General features: G+C 32.4%; 1 protein-coding gene across 3 annotated transcripts; it reads left to right on the top strand.

Moving 5' to 3' along the window:
* Positions 1-1117: 1117 nt before the first annotated feature.
* Positions 1118-22840, top strand: LOC149795888 (uncharacterized). Of its 3 annotated transcripts, none has more exons than XM_089965807.1 (8): positions 1118-1323; positions 3556-3966; positions 8765-8839; positions 11858-12415; positions 12861-13025; positions 14146-14379; positions 19791-19991; positions 21415-22840. In XM_089965807.1, the coding sequence occupies exons 1-8, from the start codon at positions 1149-1151 to the stop codon at positions 21651-21653; spliced, it is 2058 nt and encodes a 685-aa protein (XP_089821933.1). In that variant the 5' UTR covers positions 1118-1148; the 3' UTR covers positions 21654-22840. The 3 variants fall into 3 exon arrangements, with proteins under 3 accessions (XP_089821933.1, XP_089821934.1, XP_089821932.1); XM_089965808.1 differs by having other exon boundaries at positions 1120-1323; positions 12861-12908; positions 19788-19991; XM_089965806.1 differs by having other exon boundaries at positions 1122-1323; positions 19788-19991.
* Positions 22841-23341: the final 501 nt, after the last annotated feature.

Genomic DNA, 23341 nt, shown 5'->3' with positions numbered 1-23341 from the left:
GTGCCATTGTGACACGAATGATAATTGGAATGACTTCCTTAAATAATCCAGTATAGGAAAAAGACCATGGGTTAAGTTCCTACAAATAATGGACCTTTTCTGAAATTAAAAATAAAAATTAATGTGAATGTACACCAGACAGAAGCTTGAGAGTATCAGTATCTTTGTATCTGAGACACTAGCATTACTTTGTTATGGTTTACGAGCATGTTCAGATGGTCAGTACTGAATGGTTCATTAGGCATTATTTTGGTATAGCTCTTTGAGTTTCCTTCCAAACAAATATGCTTAATTGGATCAAAAGGGAGCCATGGTAACTCCACTGGTAGAGCATCAAATTCTTAATCTAAGGGTTGAAGGTTTGATGCACACCCATGCAAGTCCAGATTGGATGCCTTGGTACTTTTTGGGGATAATATAGCCAATAATGAGTTAAAATGCCATAACCAATAAAATAAAAATACTTTAATTGTATCACAAACTACATTTTGTATAATTCATGCAAAATCATGCATGAAGTTGACAGTGACTGTTTCCATCTTGTCTGCAAGTTCTCAGTTCTAGTAGGTATACAGTAAAACCTGTCTTGAAAGTCTGGCCTGTTATGAGAGACCATCTGTCTTGAGAGACCATAATTTTCAGGCAGAAGGGGTGGTCTTTCAAGAGAGGTTCTACTGTATTAGGCAAAATGGAACGCAGTCTGTACATTTGAAACTTATGACTGGATTTTATCAGGCCATTGATATATTGTTGAGTGAAAGATGTTCAGTCCATTGCAGCTGATAAGTTTTATAAATTCATTCACAAGTGTTCTGAGGTCAAGGCATTTGTTGACTAGACTATTATTACATGTACTGGTATGTTTTCCTGTAGATTAGGCATGAGATCAGTGTAACTTTTTGTTTATTTACCAAGGTTGCTTTAGGATACCTTGATACACTTTGATAAATAATAATATATTTAAAGTTTCTTTATGCTGTGGACAAGACAGAAGAAAACTCATTCTTATGTAAAAGTGTTTACTGTTAGAACTAGATCAGTTTGAAAATGAAGATATGATGCCTTTCATATTAAATAAACTTAAGAAAAAAATTGCCTTTATTTTCAGAAAGAGACTACATCCTTCAGTAGGAGATGTTGTTGTCCTTATGGAGCCAGGCAATCTTAAGTCAAAATACGTTCTTTTGGTCATTATGGAGTCAAAAAGGATAACCACCATGGATGGTAAGACAGCCCAGAAACTCAAGGACTTGTATGTAAAGATTCTTGAAACAGCCAGTGCTTATGGCATGAAAAAGATTGCTTTGACACTTCTTGGCTCAGGTAAATATACAGATACATATAGGAAAACCATTTACCATGAAACCTGTCTATAATGTACACTTAATGAACCAAAGAGTGTTGTCTTTGTTGAGTAGTGTCTATTACATAAAGGTAACTTAGGTCAGCAAACATAAGAAATGGAGTTGAAAAGGTTAAATAAATGTTGTTGGTTGACAAGTGGGTATCCTTGATATGGAGCTGTCCACTATGTCAAATTTGTATGTATTATGGCCTCCAAGAATGGAGCACATTACAGAGTCAGGAGTTTACCATTATGTTTTTCAGAAAACAGTCATCAACTATAAAAAAAAATTTTTTGTAAATAGTATGTACAGCAGGACTTAAAGATCCAACTTTAAAGTATTAAGAGAGTCAGCACTAATTGATTCTAAAAATAATTTAAATTATACATTTTTACTCCTTGTAGACAAGTGCATGGATGTTTGATAAGTTAATACATTATTAAAAAAAGGTGTTCGTTTTCACTCTGAAATGTTATTTTCGATAGTTGTTAAATATTCTGTATAGCAGATGAGAAACATAACATAAAAGTGTGATGTTTTAAATTTTGTAAAACTCTGATTTAATTAAAGTTGCTTTTAATGGGACAGAAAGATTTCAGAAGGTTAAGCTACTGATTTTATTGTCACCCATACACTCCTCAGAAACAAATTTCAAGGGTAACAATTCACACAGTGCCATAACTTTGCATCTATAGTTTGGGCAAATAGTCTTCTGGAAACCCACAAAAGGAAAATTAAATTCATTCATGCATTGAACTGTTTTAATTCGTCCGACACCTGTACTATATCAGGCATAACACTTTGCTAGCTCACTTTGAGTTTAAAACATGTATGTATGTAGCTTAAAGAAGTGTTAGGAGTCTAGAATTTCTTTCACTAGATTTGATTTCAACAAGATCAACATAATAAACTCAGCATCTTCCATTGAATAACTTACTAATTTATGAAGAGTGACAATGCTGTTGTGTTTACTAAAATTTTAAACTGCCATAGACAGGTTTGTTTTGCCATTGTAGTCAGATTCAGAGCTCCTGTTGACGAGTCGCCTTCCAAAGAATTTTACATTTCCGGAATCCATTCCCAATAGTAGCTGGTATTATTATTGTTTATTATTAAAATCAGGAGGTGTATCGTTCATGCCATCTGGCAATTATTTATAGGTTGGTGACTATTTTATTGATTTTGAATTACCGGTAACAATTAGGCATGGATTTGATCATGCAATTAACAAAGAGAGCACATGTCATCATCATGGGAGGTTTGAAATGGCTCAAGATGAAGAAACTAATTATGAATTGACCCTCTGCTGTGATTCAGTGGTAAACAGAAAGGATGATTCATGATTCCTTAATATTTTATACTATGTTTATAATGAAAAGATGAGGCCCCAAGTGGCCGAGTGGTCTAAAGCTCTCTATGTTACAGATCACTACCATCTCACCTCTGTTTGCATGGGTTCAAGTCTCGGATTCGGATAATATGGGTATGTGAGAAAGCTTGCCAGTAGCTTCTCGTGGGTCGGTGGTTCTTTCAGGGTTTTTCCAGGTTCTTCCTCCACCATTAATACTGGCTGCCATGTATAGCCTATCGTGTGCTGAAAAATGGTGTTAAACCCTACAACAACAACAACAACAACAACAATATAATGAGAAGAAGCCAAAACAAATTTTGTTTGTTTATTATTCTTTATGAAATCCTGCAGGTTATAAACATCCACAGGTAATCTATTTTTTACACAGAATAGAAAAACGGTGAGTAATATATAAGTGCGTGTTATACTTGTATGCATGTTATATTCACTTTTTTACAGTACTTCCCTATAGCTTCCTTATTACATGGTTCCTGTTATAATTCTCTTATAACATGTTCTTGTCATAAGGTCCTTCATTTTAACAGTTCGTTATAATGTCATTCATTATTACATGGTTCCTGTTTTAAGTTCTTCATTAAAACATGGTTCCTTTTATATTAGCCCGTTCATTACAAAAATAGTTTTTAATCAATCCCATTCATTAAGTGTTAGTAAATGTACATGTATAATGTGCACATTGCAAGGTGGTCGTATAATGCTGTATACTCATTGGGTCCCATGGGCATCATTATAAAGAAGGAGAACACAATTTTAGAACTTGTATGTTCTCACTTTAGGAATGTTTGGAGAGAATTTGGAGTAGGTTTTTTGTTCCAGCTAAGGTTTTTTTTTCTTTAGGAGTCTTTGTGAATGATGTACCAAATTTGGAATGTTGCTGTAACTCCTTGTTCGACGGACTTACCAACTCCCGAGTGGTAAGAGGAATTTGTGTGGAAGATATCCAAGTAGTAAATATTCATCCAGCAGTCACTGATGCCATAGTAAGGGTCTTTAATAAGCGATCCTCACAAAGTCAAGCTAAAAGTAATTTTAAAGGTGGTGTAGCAGGTGGATCAAATTCATCAGGTGAAAGGATGCCAAAACAAAAGAGAAGCGAAATATCAATTCATCATGCACAATCCCTAAAAAACCCAGTGGACTACAAGAAAGGAGGAGGAAAGAAGGAAGGAGAAAAATATGCCTCAATGCATGTCCCATCAAGTCCAAGGATTTCTCAGGATGAAGATGACAATTATAACCAATGCCAAGGTATTTATCAGTCAGGTTTTCTTATTCTAGACTTTATAAATTAAGAAGATTATAATTGAAAGGAAATTATTTTATCAAAGTTAAAGACATTGTTTAACTATCAAAGTACTCAGCCATGCAAAGTGTACAGTCCAAGTTTGTTAATTTATTATCCACACATGCTGTGTTTTGCATAATGTTCTGAGTTCAATGGCATCATCACAATTCACAATGGACCAAAGCAGATGGTGTTAAAGAAATTTAGGAATTAAAGAAGTGGTATAGATACAGCTCCACTATAATACCATGTAATGTAGATTTGCTTTAAAAAGATCCAGCTCAAAAAGCTACATTATTTAGACCAGATTTTTTTTTTGCTTGAAAAAAAATTTTCAGTTCTGGATCCAGAGTTTGTGTCCAGATTTTAGACTTCCAGCCATTAAATCTTGAGTGACTGTTCTGAACAGCACAGAGTCACAGAACCTTTGCAAATTGTAGAGTTAGTTTGAGATTGGACAAAAGAAGGTCGTGATCACAAAATCATCAGTCTAAAAGGTTAAAACAAAAGATATTAAAAATATCTAATTTTACCCATCTGCTATTGTACATCAAAGCATCCTGCAAGATAAGAATTGCTTTGAAACAGATGTCACTCAGGATGCAGTTGTAAGTAACAATAAAAATATCTGTCCAAACCCACCCCCATTTCAGGTAAAGATAAAGGTAATCTCCTGCCAGGTGAAAGTGAGCTAATTAAACTGATGTTGGGTTGATATACATGGTATCTTTGGCACTAATTTTAACTGTATGCAACAAGCACAGTACTTTCAATTCATTATTTCTTGTGGTGTACCAGTTGTCATGGAGTTTGTGCTTGGAGCAAACCATGAAGTTGAAGACCCAAAGAACAATGATTCTTATGTGGAGACAATTATATTTTCCCAGAGCCCCAGGCATCTAAGTGGTCTAAAGCACTCACCTTTACCAATCACTGCCACCTCATCTATGTCTGTGTGGGTTTGAGTCACAGGCTCAACCAATATGGTTATGTGAGAAAGCTTACTCATGGGTTCTTTCTGTGGTTTTCCTGGGTTTTTCCTCCATCAGTTATCCACAATATATAGCCTATCACATGCTGAAGAATGGCATTAAACCTGCAACAGCAACATTATTCTTTCTCCAATTTATGAATCCAGACTTGATGTAAAAGTCATTATTCACCAAACAATGAAAATTGATACCATGAAAGTAAGATGATTTCAGTGTATCAGTATTCATATATGTACTACTGTATGATAAAGTATCTGCATAAATTGCTAGCATTTAATAAAAAATTAGGTGATTTAAATTGCTTATGAATTGAAGAAAAAAAATTAATTTACTCTCTTATGTGTCACCAAATAATAATACATCCACTCAGCAAAACTCACTATAAATTTGCTATCTCCTTTTACAGTTTATAAATGTACATTGATATCTTTTTGTTTATAATTTTGTATACTCTTTAATTCATTATACGGCACCTGTACTATAATTATTTTGTGTTATATAATCTTTGGTATTCAGAACTGTTCTTTTGGTAATTAAAATGTAAATGATAACTTTTTTATCTTTATTATTTGTATACTTAAGAAAAAAATTATTAATAAAAAGGCATACTCAAAATTAGAATTTAAGTATTTATTTCTTGTAAGTATTGTAGTGGCTCAAGGTCTTTAAGAATGTAACAGAAAGAAGTGAAACCAACTATTAAAGTAAACAACAGTTTATTTCCCTAAAATGCAAAAATGAAAATTCAAAAGACATTACATGTATTTAAATAAAATCCCAGATAACCCTAAATGTCCTAACTCAGTGTACATGAATATAGAATGTTCCAAAATGAATTCCAGTAGTCTTTAATGTCTTGTTTTGCCAGTATTTAATATCCTAATGTACAAGAGGTCTTGAATGTCTTGATTTATCGTAGTGTTTTTTTATCCATAAGTCAATGAGCACTTTGTAATTTCCAAAGAATAGTGTAAATAATTCCTCTCAATTATATTTTATCACAACTGTAAGCTTTATAAATTCTTAGACTGATCGTAAGTCAGAAATGAAAATACATGTTTACTACTGACAACATATACATATACATATTTTCACTTGACCTAAGACACAACAGACTGTTTTGGAATTCCCGAAATTTCCTCCAAATTATAAACAAGGTCGCTTCTAGAACCTGCTAAGCTTGTAAACAAGGATTGATCTTGAATTGAAATATCAGTAAACAACTTTTTTATAAACTTACAACCGTAACAAAAATCAGGTACACAGAACTTAAGCCTCATCCCTCAGTTGTGTGACAGAAATCAAACAGAATATAAATTGTGGACTCTCATTAATCTGGACCTCTTCATTCCCAGCGAATATGTCCAGATTAATGAGTCTTCCAGATAACTGAACCAGGCACATTTATATTTTACAACATTGTCATATCATATTCATGTACATTAATGAATATATCTATTGACTCTTTATGTCACATTATTATAACATGCACTTATACATAAATATAAGTTTAAACACTTATTGGCAAATCTTTTATATGCTAGCTGGTATATCTATTTGTCTATGCATGCTTGATTGGGGTTGGCATAATACGTGATATTTAAAAAGTACAATTAATTCAAACTTAAATCTTGCAGTTAAATGTGTAAACTAATAAAATGCAGTCATTTTATAAGTCATATTTTACATTTGTTACAGCTGCTAATGAGCCAATAAATTGATACCACATTTTATTCTGAAATGAAGCCTTGTACTGTCTAAAGCTTAAATTAATCAACTTTATTTGTACAGCCATCAACATCACTATCATTGTTATATACACAACAAAGAGACTTAATGATGCAAATACTTTATTAACCATATTTTAATCAAAAGTGTCAACAATTTGATCCCAGCGTATTTATTTAAATATTAACACCCCCATTGGTAAGTAGTAAAAACAGACATTTGGTATACAATTGCTGGTTATTACTTTAAGTTCCTCCATGCCTTTCATTAATTGTTCAATTTGTAATTTTAACATGCTGCTAGAATTTAACCAATCAGAGACTGATAAATTGACACACCTCCAAGTTTGCGTTGGTGAATGTATGTTATCCAGCTAACTTTATTTTCATGTGTGATTGTTCAAAAGTTCTTTTTTTTGGACAGAGTTATTCTGGATTATTGAGCCATTTTATATTAATTTTACACTTTGGTTCCTGATTTTGATTTATGGATCCAGATTGCAACCTACAATTTAAGGAGCTAGAACAACATCTCTTGTTTAATTTTAAAGTGTGTAAACTACAAATTATATCACAGATATTTTTTTTGTTTCTATGATGAAAAAATCCATAATAATAATATTGATAATAAAAAAAAATTGCTCTGACCACCAGTAGGAGACTGCTCTGGTGGCATAAGTAGTTAGATCATCCACCTTGGATGTGGGAGGCAGCAGGTTGGAACCCTGGTCGAGACATACCAAAGACATCAAAATGATACTAGTAGCTGCCTCACTTGGCACTCAGCATTGGCATTAAGAGGCTAGTGTTAGGACTGGTCAGCCTGGCATTACGATAATGTGACTGAGTGTGACATGATACCATGTGTCTGCAGCACGATGCCTCAGTGCTAGACATGACTAAACTGCCACTGCTGATGTCGTAGCAATATGACTAGAAAATTGTTAAAGCTATGTTAAAAATCCAAATCACACACAGTACTAGTGTTTTATATATATATATATATATATAGAATCACAAGTTTGTTTCTGGAGGATTGCCATGAAACTTTATAACCAAATTCATCCCATGATGTTCTACGTGGTCCTAAATGAAAATGGGTCCACTCAGACACCCAATATGGCTACGATAGAAGCCATCTTGAAAATATTGTTATCACTACTCCACCTAAGTTAATAGAAAGTCGTATTGACGTGTTTTTTTCTTTGGTGTCTGGTTGGTCCTAAATTATAATGGCACCAATCCGGTATCTAATATGGCCACCATAGTAGTCATCTCTAAAATATTATTATCACAACTTCTAATTGGATGGTTATATCAACATGGAGTTTTCACTAAAAGAATTCTTACAATATCTGTTTGATCCTAAATGAAAATAGTGCTGAAATGACTTCCAGACTGGCCCCCAAAATGGCCACTACAATCAGACATCTGATATGTCCACTTTATCAGCTAATTTGAAAATCTTGTTCTGGCTGATCAATATCATAGAAAGTTTCAACACTCTGAGGTTAAAAAAAAGAAATTGCCTATTTTGAATTCATAGAAAATTGTTTACAGCTTCAGTCACTTGGAGGGAAATGTGTTTTCTTATTTTAGACTTTTAAATTAGGACTGTCATGTAAGTATGGCACTTTCATCAAAGTTAATAAAATTATATAATCAAAGTTAAATTCTTTTGTGGACAGAAATAAATATATGGTTCCTCTTTGTCGTTCCCTGGCAGGCTTCATTATCTAGGCTATAGATTTCATGTGCTCTTTAGCATGTCATAAGTGGCAGGAACTGTGGTGGTTTAAATTTAGCATATTGGACTTGTGACCAAAAGGAATTATGTTAAAATCCTACTAATGGATCAGCCGCTGACACCCCTTCCCTACACTTGAACAAAACCCACCACAAACTGTTTATTTTTTACATGCATTAAAAGTCATGAGAACAATAACTAAATGTTGGTATTTTAATGAAAAAGATGTACATTTATTTAAGTAAAATACAGAATAAAAGAACATGAGTGGTGTATTTATTAATTTATTTTTAAGGATATGGAATGCAGTGGAAAGATGGGAAGGAAGTGAAAGAGAAGAAAAGAGCAGGGTACTCGTCAAATTCACAGGGTGAGGAAGATGCTGACAACCAAGGCCCAAGTATTTTCCAGTCATAAATTAAAGAATGTTTGTCCACTTGTTGTGACTAATAATGAACATTACACCTTTACTGTATGGATATGATGTTTTTTTATATGCTTATTTGTTTTCTCTGTTAACTTTAAAGTGTCAGAATCATGCAGTATTTTACGATATTGCAGTCACATGCATTTTTCTCTGTTAACTTTACATTGTTAAAATCATGCAGTATTTTACAATATTGCACTCACATCAATTAGCACATCAATTAGTCGAGCTCATGTGGATACCGTTGCACTTTGGAATCTCTGGCAACGAAACAGCAGACAAAGTTGCACAAACCAAACTAGGAGATCAAAACTCTATCAAGCTTAACTATAGCTCTACAGAAGTACTAAGCTTCGCACAAACATATATAAACAAAAATGGCAAGATTTTTGGAACTCCTCCACAAAAGGTAAAAAGCACCATGAAACCCAAAAAAACATAGGAACATACAGCTACTTAAGGGTACCTATTTAGAACAGAAAACCATAAACAGGATAATAACTTGAAAAACTAAACTAGCAAGCAGTTTTGGAAAGTTTATAGGACCCAAACCAGCAACCATTAACTGGTTTAACTGCCACACCACCGAAGATCTACACCACGTATTCAGTATATGCCCAAAATATCAGCCCGCTAGGAAAATATTTATCAAAAACCAAAAAGAGATTGGATCACAACACACATACCAAGAGTTACTTATGGACTCTAATAAAAATAAACAATCAGCATATAAATATATAAATAAATTCATAGACTCAGCAGGACTTAGGAACAAAATATAATTACTATCCCCACAAAACCAAAAGACCCAGTAACTAGTTAAATAAATTTAGAAGCCCCCACATAAAAACCCATAACATATCATTCAATTTTATAAAAATATTAATAAATAATTCACTTACGAAGCACCTATCCAAAACTAAGGAAACCGCAAAATTGGATGTCCTAGATGTCCTTAACAAACTGAGTAATCAGCTAGGACTCAGGTCCTATATGTCCTTAATGATTCGGGTCTCTTGCTAAATAAAGTATAAATAACATTCAATCTCTAAAAACATTAATAAATAAATAACTTAAGGAGGCAATATCTAAAAACTTATAAATAACATAACATAGGAAGCACCTTGACTAGTAATGCCATAAAAACCTTGAAAATCTCTCTTCATACATGATTTCTACTAACAACCTCTATACACAGCATAGAATACCCCACCCTTTTTTTGAACATTTTGAAAAAAAAAATTAAAAAAAATAATTATATAAAAAGAACACAAGAAACACCAGGCAAATGCAACAAGAAACCAGCGATGAGAAGCAACCAGGACCATTCACGAGCTCTCCTTCCCACTAATGACAGCCAGCTATTCAACTGTAAGGGACCTTTATGGACCAACAGATTGATGCCAAACTATCAGGGTTCCTTGAACCCATGAAAGCCTGGGGGAGGTGGCACCATTCCCTTCTCCAGGAACAACTAGCAGGCTGCCGTGCAGTCAAAAAAAAGTGGCACATGCACAATTGTGTGCACGCCACTATAATTAAACTCAACAACAAAAAATTGCACTCACGTGCACTTCATATTGCACTCATGTGTGCCCATTAGTGTATTAGGAACCACATTGTAAACAAATCATATACACTCATGTAGTAGATGCTTTACATTTTGGTTGATTAAATTTGTTTCTGAATGTACTAAAGCAGATGTTTTGTGGACTGCCACATACAACTACTTTGCCACATTCTGCGTTAACTTTTTTGATACAATGTTTCGAATTTAGGCTGGCGATAGATGTCAGACAGGTCATAAAATTGCTGGGTCCCAACAAATAAAAGGCAAGTGACAAGTCAGAAACTGCCTTCTTTAGCTGGTAATAAGAATGGCAAAAAAATATACTTACAGCTTTACATCCTGAATTTTCTCAAAATTTCCTTTCTTAGTTCTGCAAAACCGAATTATATTAGTCATGTCATGGGTTCTCAATCTTGATTACACATTTTGAAATTCTACTGTAAGTTTGACTATATTCCAAGTGCAATTACATTCCATAGCATCTTTTTGATAATTGCAAGTGAAAGACGTCATATTTTCCCCACATTATGATTTCAAACAGTCAATGACAAAACAGAAACACACTGGCAGATGTCAACGTGCTGCTCCCTTGCTGCTGAAATCAGATGTACTTCATGTAGAATTAACACAGATAAAGCCAGTCATCATCAAGAAATGTAGCAGAAATGACAAAAATACCAAAATCTATTCATTACAGACTAGATAGAAAAGTTGTTGCAATGCGCATTCATTCACAATATAAATCTAAATTTCAATTTTAAGTAGACCAAAATGCTATTTTCTTTTGAAAGTGATGTCTTGCACATGACTAAGTTATCTGGGCAGAGTTATGTGTGCATTAATAATGTTGTTGTTGTGTATTGATGAATCTGTGTGTGTGTATTTAGTTTGGAATACAGTATAAATTAAATTACTTTGTTTCTTATAGTGTATTTTTGTTTATATAATTAAGCCTTAGGTAGAATAAGAAATTGAGCATATAATAAAAAGGTTACTGCATTTGTATGGGAAAATATGAACTTTTTTGGGGGGATGGATGTACAGAACTCCCAAGGTCGTGCAGCATATCCATCCCAAAAACTTGTTCATATTTTCCTATACAAATGCAGTAACCTATAAATACAGGTCAAAATATGAAATAATGGTATAATATTTTCCATCATTTGTTTTCTCTTATATGCATCTGTATAATCAAAATGGACAGGTTTAATGTCATTATTTTTCTGTTGATGGTTTCATCCACTTCACAGACAAGACAGGTAACCAGTTCTAATCTAGTCTTTCAGTCACATCATTGTGTTTTGCATTTTGAAACTGTAGAATCCAGTCATGAACGTTAATTTTTTGTGTGTGCAAGTTACACTATATCTCTCATAATTCTTGTTATACAGATGAGAAACTTCACCAACAGGAAACACAATGGAATTCTCCTAAGACAGGTGATAGCGTATCCTTGATGGGGACAGGAAATGGTGGAAAGGCAGGAAACCATAATATTTTTGATGTTGAAGGAGACCAACTTAATACGGTCAACAAATTTAAAATTGAACAATCAATTGAGACATGTAGCAGCGACATCTGTGATAGAACAGCAAGAGAAGCATTGGGTTGCGGACACAAGTTTTGTGAGATTTGTTTCATTCCAGTGAAAAGGAATCGTGTGTGTACAATATGTTCTCAAAACCCTTTTGAGACCACTCTGGGAACATCTTTAATAAATCCAAGAAAAGTGACAAAAATGCAAGAAGCTTCATCCGATAGTGATACCTGCATCATATGTATGGAGAAACTTGATACACAATACAAATTGCCCTGTGGCCATGACTCCTTCCATGAGAAATGTATTAATGAGGCATTTGTGTACAAGGATATGTGTCCACTCTGTGGAAAGGTCCTTGGAACAGTTACTGGAAGTCAGCCCGAGGGGACAATGACTAGGAGACTCATCCGTATGTATGAGTTAAGAACCCAACTTACAGATGCATTGATTAAGAGAATGAAGACTGCATCTTGATAATAATTTAAATTAGATTTTTCATCACATGGCAGAGAGTACATTGCAAAATTTACTGGAGTTATTGCTAGTTCTCACTGTGCCATTATAACAGGCTGAAGATATAAATAATGTCAATGCAGTATTTATTATAATGGTCATTTTGTCCTAGAAAGCATCATGAAATCCATATAGATCATTGAATTGCTATGATCATATTACTGTACATAACAAAATATCATTGAAAACATATTGACATACTAAGAGCAGATATGTTTACAATCTCGTGTAAAATCATAGTATTTTATGCTGACAAATACCCCATTTGCTAACCAATATTATATTATATTGATGAATGACATTTTATCCAAGTCAGATTTCTCATAATTCTTGTTATTTAGATGGGAAACGTCACCAAAAGGAAACACATGGGAATCAGCCTAAAGCAGGTGATTGTGAATTCTGGATGGGGACAGGAAATGGTGGAAAGGCAGGAAACAGTAATATTTTTGGTGTTGAAGGACGCCAAGTTAAGACAATAAAAAATGTGAAAATTGAAAACTCTGGTGAGATGTTTAACTCTGGTAACTTTTATGAAAGAGCAAAAGAAGCATTGGGTTGTGGGCACAAATTTTGTGAGATATGTTTTATTCCAGTGCAAAGGAATCATATGTGTACCATATGTTCTCGAAAATCTTTTGAGACCACTCTGAGAACATTTTTAAAAAATCCAAGAAAAGTAACAAAAATGCACGAAGTTTTATCTAATGGTGACACCAGCATGACATGCATGGAGAAATTGACTATACCATATACATCACTCCCTTGATAACTCGTGTCCTGATAACTTGCGAACCCGCTTATAACGCGGTTTCAGGCATGGATCCCATTTTTTAAACCCAAAAATACCACAAAAATTATCCCTATTTGTTGAACTTGAAGAAAATCACGATCGAACTTGGTCACAGAAACTTTGATTTATCGCTCATTTTATCATTAAAAATGGTAGATAGGACCTGGAAATTTTAATCAACACTATGAAATATCAAATTTAAAAATAACTCATACAATTTTTTACATTTTCTTTCCAAACGACATTTCTAGTACACCGCAGTTAACAATATTTAAGGAAATTTTGATCAATGAAAATGTCACTTATGCCGAGTGGAGGCAGTACTTTAATAAATAAACACAAATCATTTTTTTATCAATTGAAGTTTGTGTTCTTGTTCATCTTTTAGTTCCTTTTAAGTGTAATCATTATAAGTGCAATGTGTCCTCTTGTAATTAAATGTAAAATGTGTCAATCTACCTTAACAGCTATGTCCGCCAGCGTTTCTCTGAGAACCTAGTTAAGTGCCAACTGTGTTTTGATAACTGACTTGCAGAAGTATTTGTTGTATTGTTGCACTGAATTAAAAGCTGGCCTCATTTATATTATCCCATTAATTATGTCTTTTGAATTAAAAGAAGGAAGTGGAATAAAAGAAAATTTAAAAGGCACAAAATATAGGTCTCCTCAGATAAGTATTATAATTGACAGATTATACAGTATTTCATAAAGTTAAAACCATTGCTTTGTGTAAGCAGAATTACCATAATGGCTTGTAAAAGTGCTTTTATTTTCAACGTGTGTAAGATCTGGGTACATCATTTCTTTAACTTCAGAGATATATCTTTTTTCAGAAAGCAGACAAAAGCCAGTTAATAATGTTCAGGAGAAAACCAGAAGTGAACAATTACATAAAAATACATGTGCAGCTTCCTCATCAAACAGTGAGAAGGACATAGAGGTAATCAAACTAGAGGAAACATTGAGAAATTTAGAGGTAAAGAAAATAGCAATGATCCAAGAGAAGAGGAAAAAACAGCTGAAAAAAAGAATCAGGCAGGCAGAAAAAGATTTGACAGCTCTGTCAGGTATACATGAAACATATACGGATAGGCATTAAAAAATGTAGCATATACTATCTGCAAGACTAACTAGTCAGTTGATCAAATATGATTAAGAGCCAGTAATGATTACAAAATTCTTATTTTACACAATATATTTCATAGTGCCATAAATCAGAATAAGTTTGCTTGGATTAGGTTATCTTGATTGTTGTTAAATCTGGATATATTGTTGTCTTTTGTTTCTGAATTAGATATATGTACCTATGGAGTGATTTCATATTTGTTGTTTTCATTCTTGCATACAGACATATTCTATTTATATCTCCTTTAAGATTCTTGTTTTCAGGCTTTAGCTATAGCGGGATATAGATCAAGTCTGTGATTATTTACTGAATAAAAATCATATGAGGGTGCCTTTTAAAACCTTTGTGTTGAAAGTATGGCAAGGAATCACTGCCATAATTCAATGAATATATTTTCTACGCCTGTACATTGTATATCCTAATTTGCATAATTCTGTTTTTGTATTTTCTTTTTATATCAGTTGTCATTGCCTTTATTTGTTACCTAATTTGTTAAGCGTGATCCTATGTCAGACTCTTCAGACTTTCAATTTTAGCGTTTTATATTGTATAACTAATCATTGTATGTAATTTTTAGCAATCAATAATTATATAATTTATCTGATACATAATTAATATAATGTTAAATTATTTTTAATATGTTTTATACAACAGATATAGTACATTTAACTGTTATTATTCATCTTCATTTGTAACATTAATCACTTTACATACCAGCTTTTTACATTGATATGTAATAGAATTCAGTTCATTTATATTATTATGTAATTGTATCCAATTCATTTGCATTAATATATAATAGTATGCAATTCATTTGCACTAATATGCAATAGTATTCTATTCATTTGCACTAATATGTAATAGTATCCAGTTCTTTTGCATTAATACATAAAAGGATCCAATTCATTTGCATTAATATGTAACAGTGTCCTATTCATTTGCATTAATATATAATAGTATCCAATTCATTTGCATTAATATGTAATATTATCCTATTCATTTGCATTAATATGTACTAGTATCCAGTTCATTTGCATTAATATATAATATTATCCTATTCATTTGCATTAATATGTAGTAGTATCCAATTCATTTGCATTAATATATAATAGTATCCAATTCATTTGCATTAATATGTAATATTATCCTATTCATTTGCATTAATATGTAGTAGTATCCAGTTCATTTGCATTAATATGTATTATTATCCTATTCATTTGCATTAATATGTAGTAGTATCCAATTCATTTGCATTAATATATAATAGTATCCAATTCATTTGCATTAATATGTAATATTATCCTATTCATTTGCATTAATATGTAGTAGTATCCAATTCATTTGCATTAATATATAATAGTATCCTATTCATTTGCATTAATATATAATAGTATCCTATTCATTTGCATTAATATGTAATAGTATCCAGTTCATTTGCATTAATATGTATTGTATCCAGTTCATTTGCATTAATATGTAATAGTATCCTATTCATTCACATCCCAAAGTTATCCCTCAAATTTTATCCCACAATTCCATTTTACCAAGAAAAGAAAATCTACCCATATGAATTGAATGCTTTAATAAAGGCACCATTTAAGTTAAATTGTATTCCAAATGCTTAAATATCTTAAAGTTGAATGACTTTTGTGCTAATATTCATGCATGGAACTTTTCATTTATCTAAAAGTGAGACAAATGTGACTTTTTTTGTCTTAATGAGTAGATTTATTCATCCACATACTACTAAATCTTGGTTATGCTACAGTTTGCAACTGCATTATGAACAGAAAGTTCATAACCATTCAGACATGTAATGCTAACATACTTTACATCAAACTTTATCATAATTCATCAAAAATGCATTAACAAGATAAATAAATTCTGGTTGCATATGAATATCAAGTATTTCAATTATATGATGAAAGAAAATGGTTATAATTGCATATAAATAAGAAAACCATAGCATATAATGTGCTTTATTTAAAACCAATACTTACAGGTTATATCAGTCCTTTTCATACATTTTACATATGAAATATCATTGCACTCATATACATGTCTGAAAACTATACATCATTAAATAAAATATTGATTAAGTAAAATATTACATTTTGATTTTTAATACTTTCTTATAAAACACTATTATTCAATATTTTGTTTGACTTGCCATAAATGATACACTGTTAGGTACTATACTTGGAGAAAGGTAATTGCCTGGAACCAAGTAGCACATTGAAAGTTGCCAGTCATGCTAGTCAAAATACAATACTCTCTCATTATGACAACAGAAAAAAATAGTCCCACGTTTAGTATCTTTTAAATTCTAATAACAGATCATTGATCTCAGATATTAATAATTGAATACTGATCTATGGATTCCAAATTACTTCTATTCACACAATACAATCCATCACAAGAAACTTTAAACACTGAAGCCAAACCAATCCTGCCAAAAGAATCCAAGTAAATGTGATAATAATTGTTTTACATAGCTTGTACCCTTTGGCACTCTAATCATAATCCATTATAAATGTCTTTAATCATTCCAAATTACTGCTGCTGATATATAGTATAAACCAGTGATTACTTTTGGTTAAATGTCTGTCAAATTAGCAATGAAATTGTTATGTTCGCAGTTTACATGTGATCACAAAAAGTCTTTACTGTTGCAGTAGGTATACTACATTGAACACAAGGTTTGGAAGTAAAAACCAAACAGAAAATGTATGTTTTGGAACTTTTTCAGCAATAATTTTGAGTACATGGGAGCAGGAAGCCCATTGTAATGTTCACATCTATATTTTAATTGTTTACTCATAGGTATGAAAAAAACTTAAATCCCTGTACAAGATATTAGGTAATAAAAACATGATTTTTCTCATACCATTGCATTTTTCATGAAAAATGAAGAAATTTTTTTTAAATAATATAAAGAGGCAGGAAAAAGCAAAAAGTACCAGTACAAGGAATTTGTTAGATCACTGTTGTAAATCCCTGTTAAATTAAATAGCTCTGAATTTGAAACAGTAACATTTTAAACCATCTAGTCCCCAGACCATCCCACCTATGACTCATGGATCTTTACCCAAAATCTGTTTTTAGATAGATACATATAGTAAGTCAGAGTTTAGGTATAGTTTAATCCCCTGACATGAAAGCATTAGTATATTAAAATGATGATGTTACATTTGCATATCTCCATGTATATCATTATACAGGTTTGGGGATGTTGTTGATGAATACTTCATAGTCAGCCTATTATGAGAGTAAATAAATAGACAAAGTTAAGTTTGAAAGAATGTTTAGGTAATTTTGACAATCTAGTTAGACTGAGATTGCCAAACAATAAATAAGCCTCTCACTTTCTCAACTTAAAGTCAACCAGGACATGTGGGTTGAATTATAAATCAGTGAATAATGTCTAATACGGATGGAATCTGCAACCTACTGTGGCATGGTCAGTTATAGTTTTCATTGCAGGATGTGACAGCACCATCTGCTGTCTTAATTGGTCATTACTACAAGATGGCATTGACTATATTATTCCAATTTGACATCTCACTTACCACTTTACACTGTACTACATCATAACTTATGTTATTTTTTAACTGTTATTGGATTATTATGTCATCAGATGAACTGTTGGAATGCATAGGGGAAAGTTAGTATTGGAATGATGTAATTAAGAATGTTGACTTTAATTTTAAAAATATGCTCATAGAATCACTCACATGGAACTTAAGGAGTTGTAATTGCAGTATTCCAATATCACCTATATCAAATTTAGACAGAACTATTGACAAATGTAATGATGAAACTCAAAATATAGAGGGGGCCCCGAGTGGTCTAAAGCGCTTTCCGTTATGGATCACTGCCATCTCACCTCTGTCTGCATAGGTTCGAGTCGCGGATTCAGCCAATGTCGGTTTGTGAGAAAGCTTGCCAGTACCTTCTCGTGGGTCAGTGGTTCTTTCTGGGGTTTTCCCGGGTTCTTCCTCCACCATTAATACTGGCTGCCATGTATAGCCTATTGTGTGCTGAAAAATGGCGTTAACACAACAACAACAACAACAACAACAAAATATAGATCCTACACATCAAGAAAACACAAAGCTATAATAATTTTAAAAAATGTGCATTGTGAGATAAAATATATACATAGGAATATGGTAGTGAATCCCGCTCCTTTAGGAAATATATAGTGGTATTCTAACTGCTAGTATGAAAAATCTGTCTATAAAACTGTATTATACAATTGCAATAAAAAGTTTGAGTATACTTATAATGTGTTTTAGGCAATAAACAGGACTTGTCTGATACACATTTTTGTGTTTATATATTTTAGATCTTTGAGAGACCTGCACAATTTATAGAAATTTTAATACAGCAAGTGTTTCTAGATTTGTTGTACCGTATGATAATTGAAATAATATTAAACATGCAGATGTTTGAACTGATATCTATGAATGGAATGATGCACACACATGTAAATGCATACAACTGAATTTTTTTAACATCATATACTTGTTTAGTCTACATATGAGGATTCACTGTATTAAGCTATTTCCACTTCTTATTACCTAAGTGCAAATTAAACCACAAACCACGTGTTTTGCCTGTGCAAGTTAGAATTTCTTCACAGAAACTGGTTAATTTTGTAAACAACAATGTTCTTTAACTTGAGAATCTTTCAATTATTTCAATATAAATAATTTGTGGATGTGATTAAATTTGTGTAAGCTTCTACATTGACAGATGAAAAAGCACATTCAATTATTTCAATATAAATAATTTGTGGATGTGATTAAATTGTGTAAGCTTCTACATTGACAGATGAAAATGCACATTCAATTTTACAGTGAGAATGACTTAGAAAATAAATTTCAAACTATAAGTTTGTACAAATCAGTAAAAGAATCAGTTTGGAACATACAGCTAAAAATTCAACGCTCTGCGAGACTAAATTCTCTAAACACAGTATGCAGTTAAAAAATGATTTGACATTCAAACTCCATTGATGACAGCAATGTAGCTGAAATAGTTTGAAACTTAAAAAAGCATTATTATTTATTATACTTGTAAATTGTATATAAACAAGATAATGTAATATTGATAGTGTTGATATGTGATGTTAATAATATAAACTAATTTAAATGTAATGTGCATTGATGATATGGATTTGAATAAGTCTGCTTATGATGGCAATACACATTAAATGTTTGGTACTTTGATGAAATATTGCTTTTTCCACTACGAATAAAATGTAAGAAAATCAGCTATGCAAGTGTAGATATTTCTTCCATGTAACAAGCTTTTGATTCTGAAAACCATTTAAATCTGTTACAGCAGTAACCAAACATGAACAGTCAAATAAATCTACTCCACCCTTATCTTCATTCACTGCTGAGATGGACAGAGAGGAAGTAGAGCTTGAGCAAAAATTAAGAGAGTTGGAGAAAAAGAAAGCAACAGTGTTGAAAGAAAAGAAGAAAAAAGAACTCAGAGAAAAAATCAAACAGTTGGAGAAAGATTTGTTAGTCATGGAATCAGGTAATTTTAGATCAGAAGTTAATAATGAGTATTTCTTCCAAGTAATGAGGATAAAGATAAAGCCATATGAGAAAAGAAATTTATTGAAAATCAGTTAATAAAAACAAAAGTGGAAAGTAGATAAAGAAAAGGAATTCATACCAGTAAAGTCTGATTTTTATTGTTAAATGATTAACCTCTTATTGTAAGGTTGGAAGCCAGTCCAGTCATCACATCATTGTTATTTAAATGTCATTTTGTTGTGGTTTAGTAAGGTTGGATTTATACAGTAATTATCCAAGATATTTACTTTACAGCTCTCTCTTTTAACCTGGTGCTTGTAACGACATTATCAAAATATATCCAAGTGACTTTAGATATTGTACCCTAAGGTATAACAGGAGACATTTCTGTGCATGTGATCAAAAATTGATTATGCAGGATGGAGATTGTTTCAGATATGAAATTCTTTTTATGCTCCCACCATATCTATGGAAACATGGTGTGACCATGTCTATGAAATATAGAAACTCATTGGTGAAATAACTTTCTTTTTTTTTCTTCTTTTCATTCCTATATTTTCAAATGTGAAAAATATATCCTTATATTTTCACATGTGAAACTTCACACGTGAAAATATAAGATTTCCCATCATGCCATGTGATTGATTCTTGATTGTGTGTGCCTACAAAAGTTGTGCTTACAGCAACTAAAATTAGTAATTTTTGAGCTAGAACAAATAAATAGAAATTGCCTTTCATTTTTAGACATGGAAATTAATCTTTGATAAAGAAATTTGATCAGACACTATTAGTGTCTCTCTGAAGTTATTTCCCCTTCCTTGACAACAATGATAAAACTGCTTTGATGAATTGCTGAATTGGACTTGCACTGTTTTCAATTACGGTAAAATAGTTTACAAAATTACAAAAATGTAATTTGCTGCGCCAAGTTAAGTCATCCCAACCTTACTGCTTTTTTCAGGTCACATATAGTTAAGTCATATGGTCATATAATGAAAGTTAAGTGAAGGTACGAAAGGGGATGGGGTAGTGAATGTGTTGTGCCAAAGAGTGAGTTTATGTTTGTACACTTTGATTCTGGAGAAAGTTTGGTATATAACAAAAAGAAAATATTGTTTTCCTAAATTAATACCGGATATGTTTAATCTTGTGGTACAAACACTGATTTATTTTAACTCATGGCTTTACCACTCATTAAGATTTCATATGTTATATATATATATATATATATATATATATATATATATATATATATGATATACATCAATAAAATCACATGGTATTATGATATTATGATACCTGTTTGACAAAGAACTTTGCCGTTCAATTGCTCAATTTATGGGGGCATCAGTGTCTTATTGTCATGTTTGCTACATGTAACATAAAGTGTACTATAACAAACATATTCCCATTATTTTCAGTTCCGCCAGAAGACACTCAACAAGAGGAGGCTAATAAATGCATGTTTTGTACACGTGTTCTAAAGGATTCCCAAAAGCTTGATTGTGGACATGAGTTTTGCAGCAGTTGCACTGGAGAAGCTTTGGAATACCAAGAAGCATGCCCAGTGTGTGGCACAAAATTCGGGGATGATGTGGGGTTGTCAAGTGATGCTCTTCTCTCATGGTACAATAGTTCAGATTTTATAGAGAATAGTTGAAAGTTTTACAGCCGAGACAAAGCTCCATGAGACCCATTCTATGAAGTTTAGATGAAATACAATGTATATATTTACTGTCATTTACTGTCAATTCCTCATACGGGACTCTGTGCACTGCACAAGTTTATTTTAACATTTGAACTGACATACATTAGACCATATCTACACCATTTTAGCTCTGTATCTGTGTAATTTCAGTGATATGTGCATCTTTCAAAAATATTTCTTTTTGTTTTTCTGAAAATTGTAGCATCTACTTATTTTATTTCATTTCAACCAAACATCCCAAATAGCTTGATCCAAATATCCCAAATAGCTTGATCCAAATGTCCCAGATAGCTTGATCAACACATCCAAATAGCTTGATCCAAATGTCCCAAATAGATTGATCCAAATGTCCCAAATAGCTTGATCCAAATGTCTCAAATTCAAATGGCTTGATCCAAATGTCTCAAATGGCTTGATCCAAAGATCCCAAATAGCTTGATCAACACATCCAAAATAGCTTAATCCAAACATTCCAAATAGCTTGATACAAATATCCCAAGTAGCTTGATCCAGATATCCCAAAATAGATTGATCCAAATGTCCCAAATAGCTTGATCCAAATGTTCCAAATAGTTTGATCCAAACATCCCAAATTGCTTGACTAAAATATCCCAGATATCTTATCCAAGTACCCCAGCTAGCTTGATCCAAATATCCCAAATAGCTTGATAAACACATCCAAAATAGCTTGATCCAGATGTTCCAAATAGCTTGATCCAGATGTTCCAAATAGCTTGATCCAACAATCCTAAATAGCTTGATCCAAATGTTCCAAATAGCTTGATCCAGATATCCCAAATAATGACATCCAATTGTCCCAAATAGCTTGATCCAAATGTTCCAAGTAGCATGATCCAAATATTCCAAATAGCTTGATCCAAATGTTCCAGTTGCTTGATGCAAGTGTCCAAAATAGCTTGATCCAAATATCCCAAATCGCTTGATCCAAATGTCCCAAATAGCCTGAATCAGACAAGGTCTCCTCAGATAAGTATTATAATTGACAGACTATACAGTATTTCATAAAGTTAAAACCATTGCTTTGTGTAAGCAGAATTACCATATTGGCTTGTAAAAGTGTTTTTGTTTTCAAAATCATGTCTGCAATGAAGCTCATATAAACAAGAATTTGACTGTTAATATTTACTAGACAGATTTTACTGACATTTTTCTCATGTATAAGTTTGTATGTTTATGTTCATAGTACACTCAGTTCAGATTAGTACTCTGACCTTTTAGTGGTAACTTCTTGCTGTTTCGGTCATTTCACTGCTTGCAATGTGGCATCTTGATATATTGATGTTTTCCATACCTCCATCCATCTGTCCATTTGACATAATTTTGTGTGCATATGTAAATGTAGATGAACTGATTCAGTCCACTATATCAGTTTATCAATTTTATCACATTTGTTTTACACATTTTGTACCATTTTTAATTAAAACTTTGTTAGCGCAAGGAGTCATCAACCATAATAGTTAGAGTAATGAAATTTTAATGGCTAATTTGTAATTATATGTGAATTACCTAGTAGGTGTTTAATGTAATTAAATGATGTTTACACAAAGAATGGATTCCAGTCAGGGCCTGTTATGTGGGTCAGTTCAAGGTCAGTTTCAGTGGACATGCATACTAAGTTG

The sequence above is a fragment of the Sinohyriopsis cumingii genome, chromosome 7 (genome assembly GCF_028554795.1).
Source record: "Sinohyriopsis cumingii isolate HCF-2022 chromosome 7, ASM2855479v2, whole genome shotgun sequence".
Classification (NCBI taxonomy): domain Eukaryota; kingdom Metazoa; phylum Mollusca; class Bivalvia; order Unionida; family Unionidae; genus Sinohyriopsis; species Sinohyriopsis cumingii.
Note: the sequence above shows the minus strand (reverse complement) of the source record. Positions and strands in the feature narration are given on the sequence as shown.

Coding starts and splice junctions, on each gene's coding strand:
- LOC149795888 (XM_089965806.1), top strand. CDS start 1,149: ATGGAGCCAGGCAATCTTAAGTCAAAATACGTTCTTTTGGTCATTATG. Junction 12,416..12,860: donor AATGACTAGGAGACTCATCC/GTATGTATGAGT, acceptor CTTGTTATTTAG/ATGGGAAACGTCACCAAAAG. Junction 13,026..14,145: donor TGTGAAAATTGAAAACTCTG/GTGAGATGTTTA, acceptor ATCTTTTTTCAG/AAAGCAGACAAAAGCCAGTT.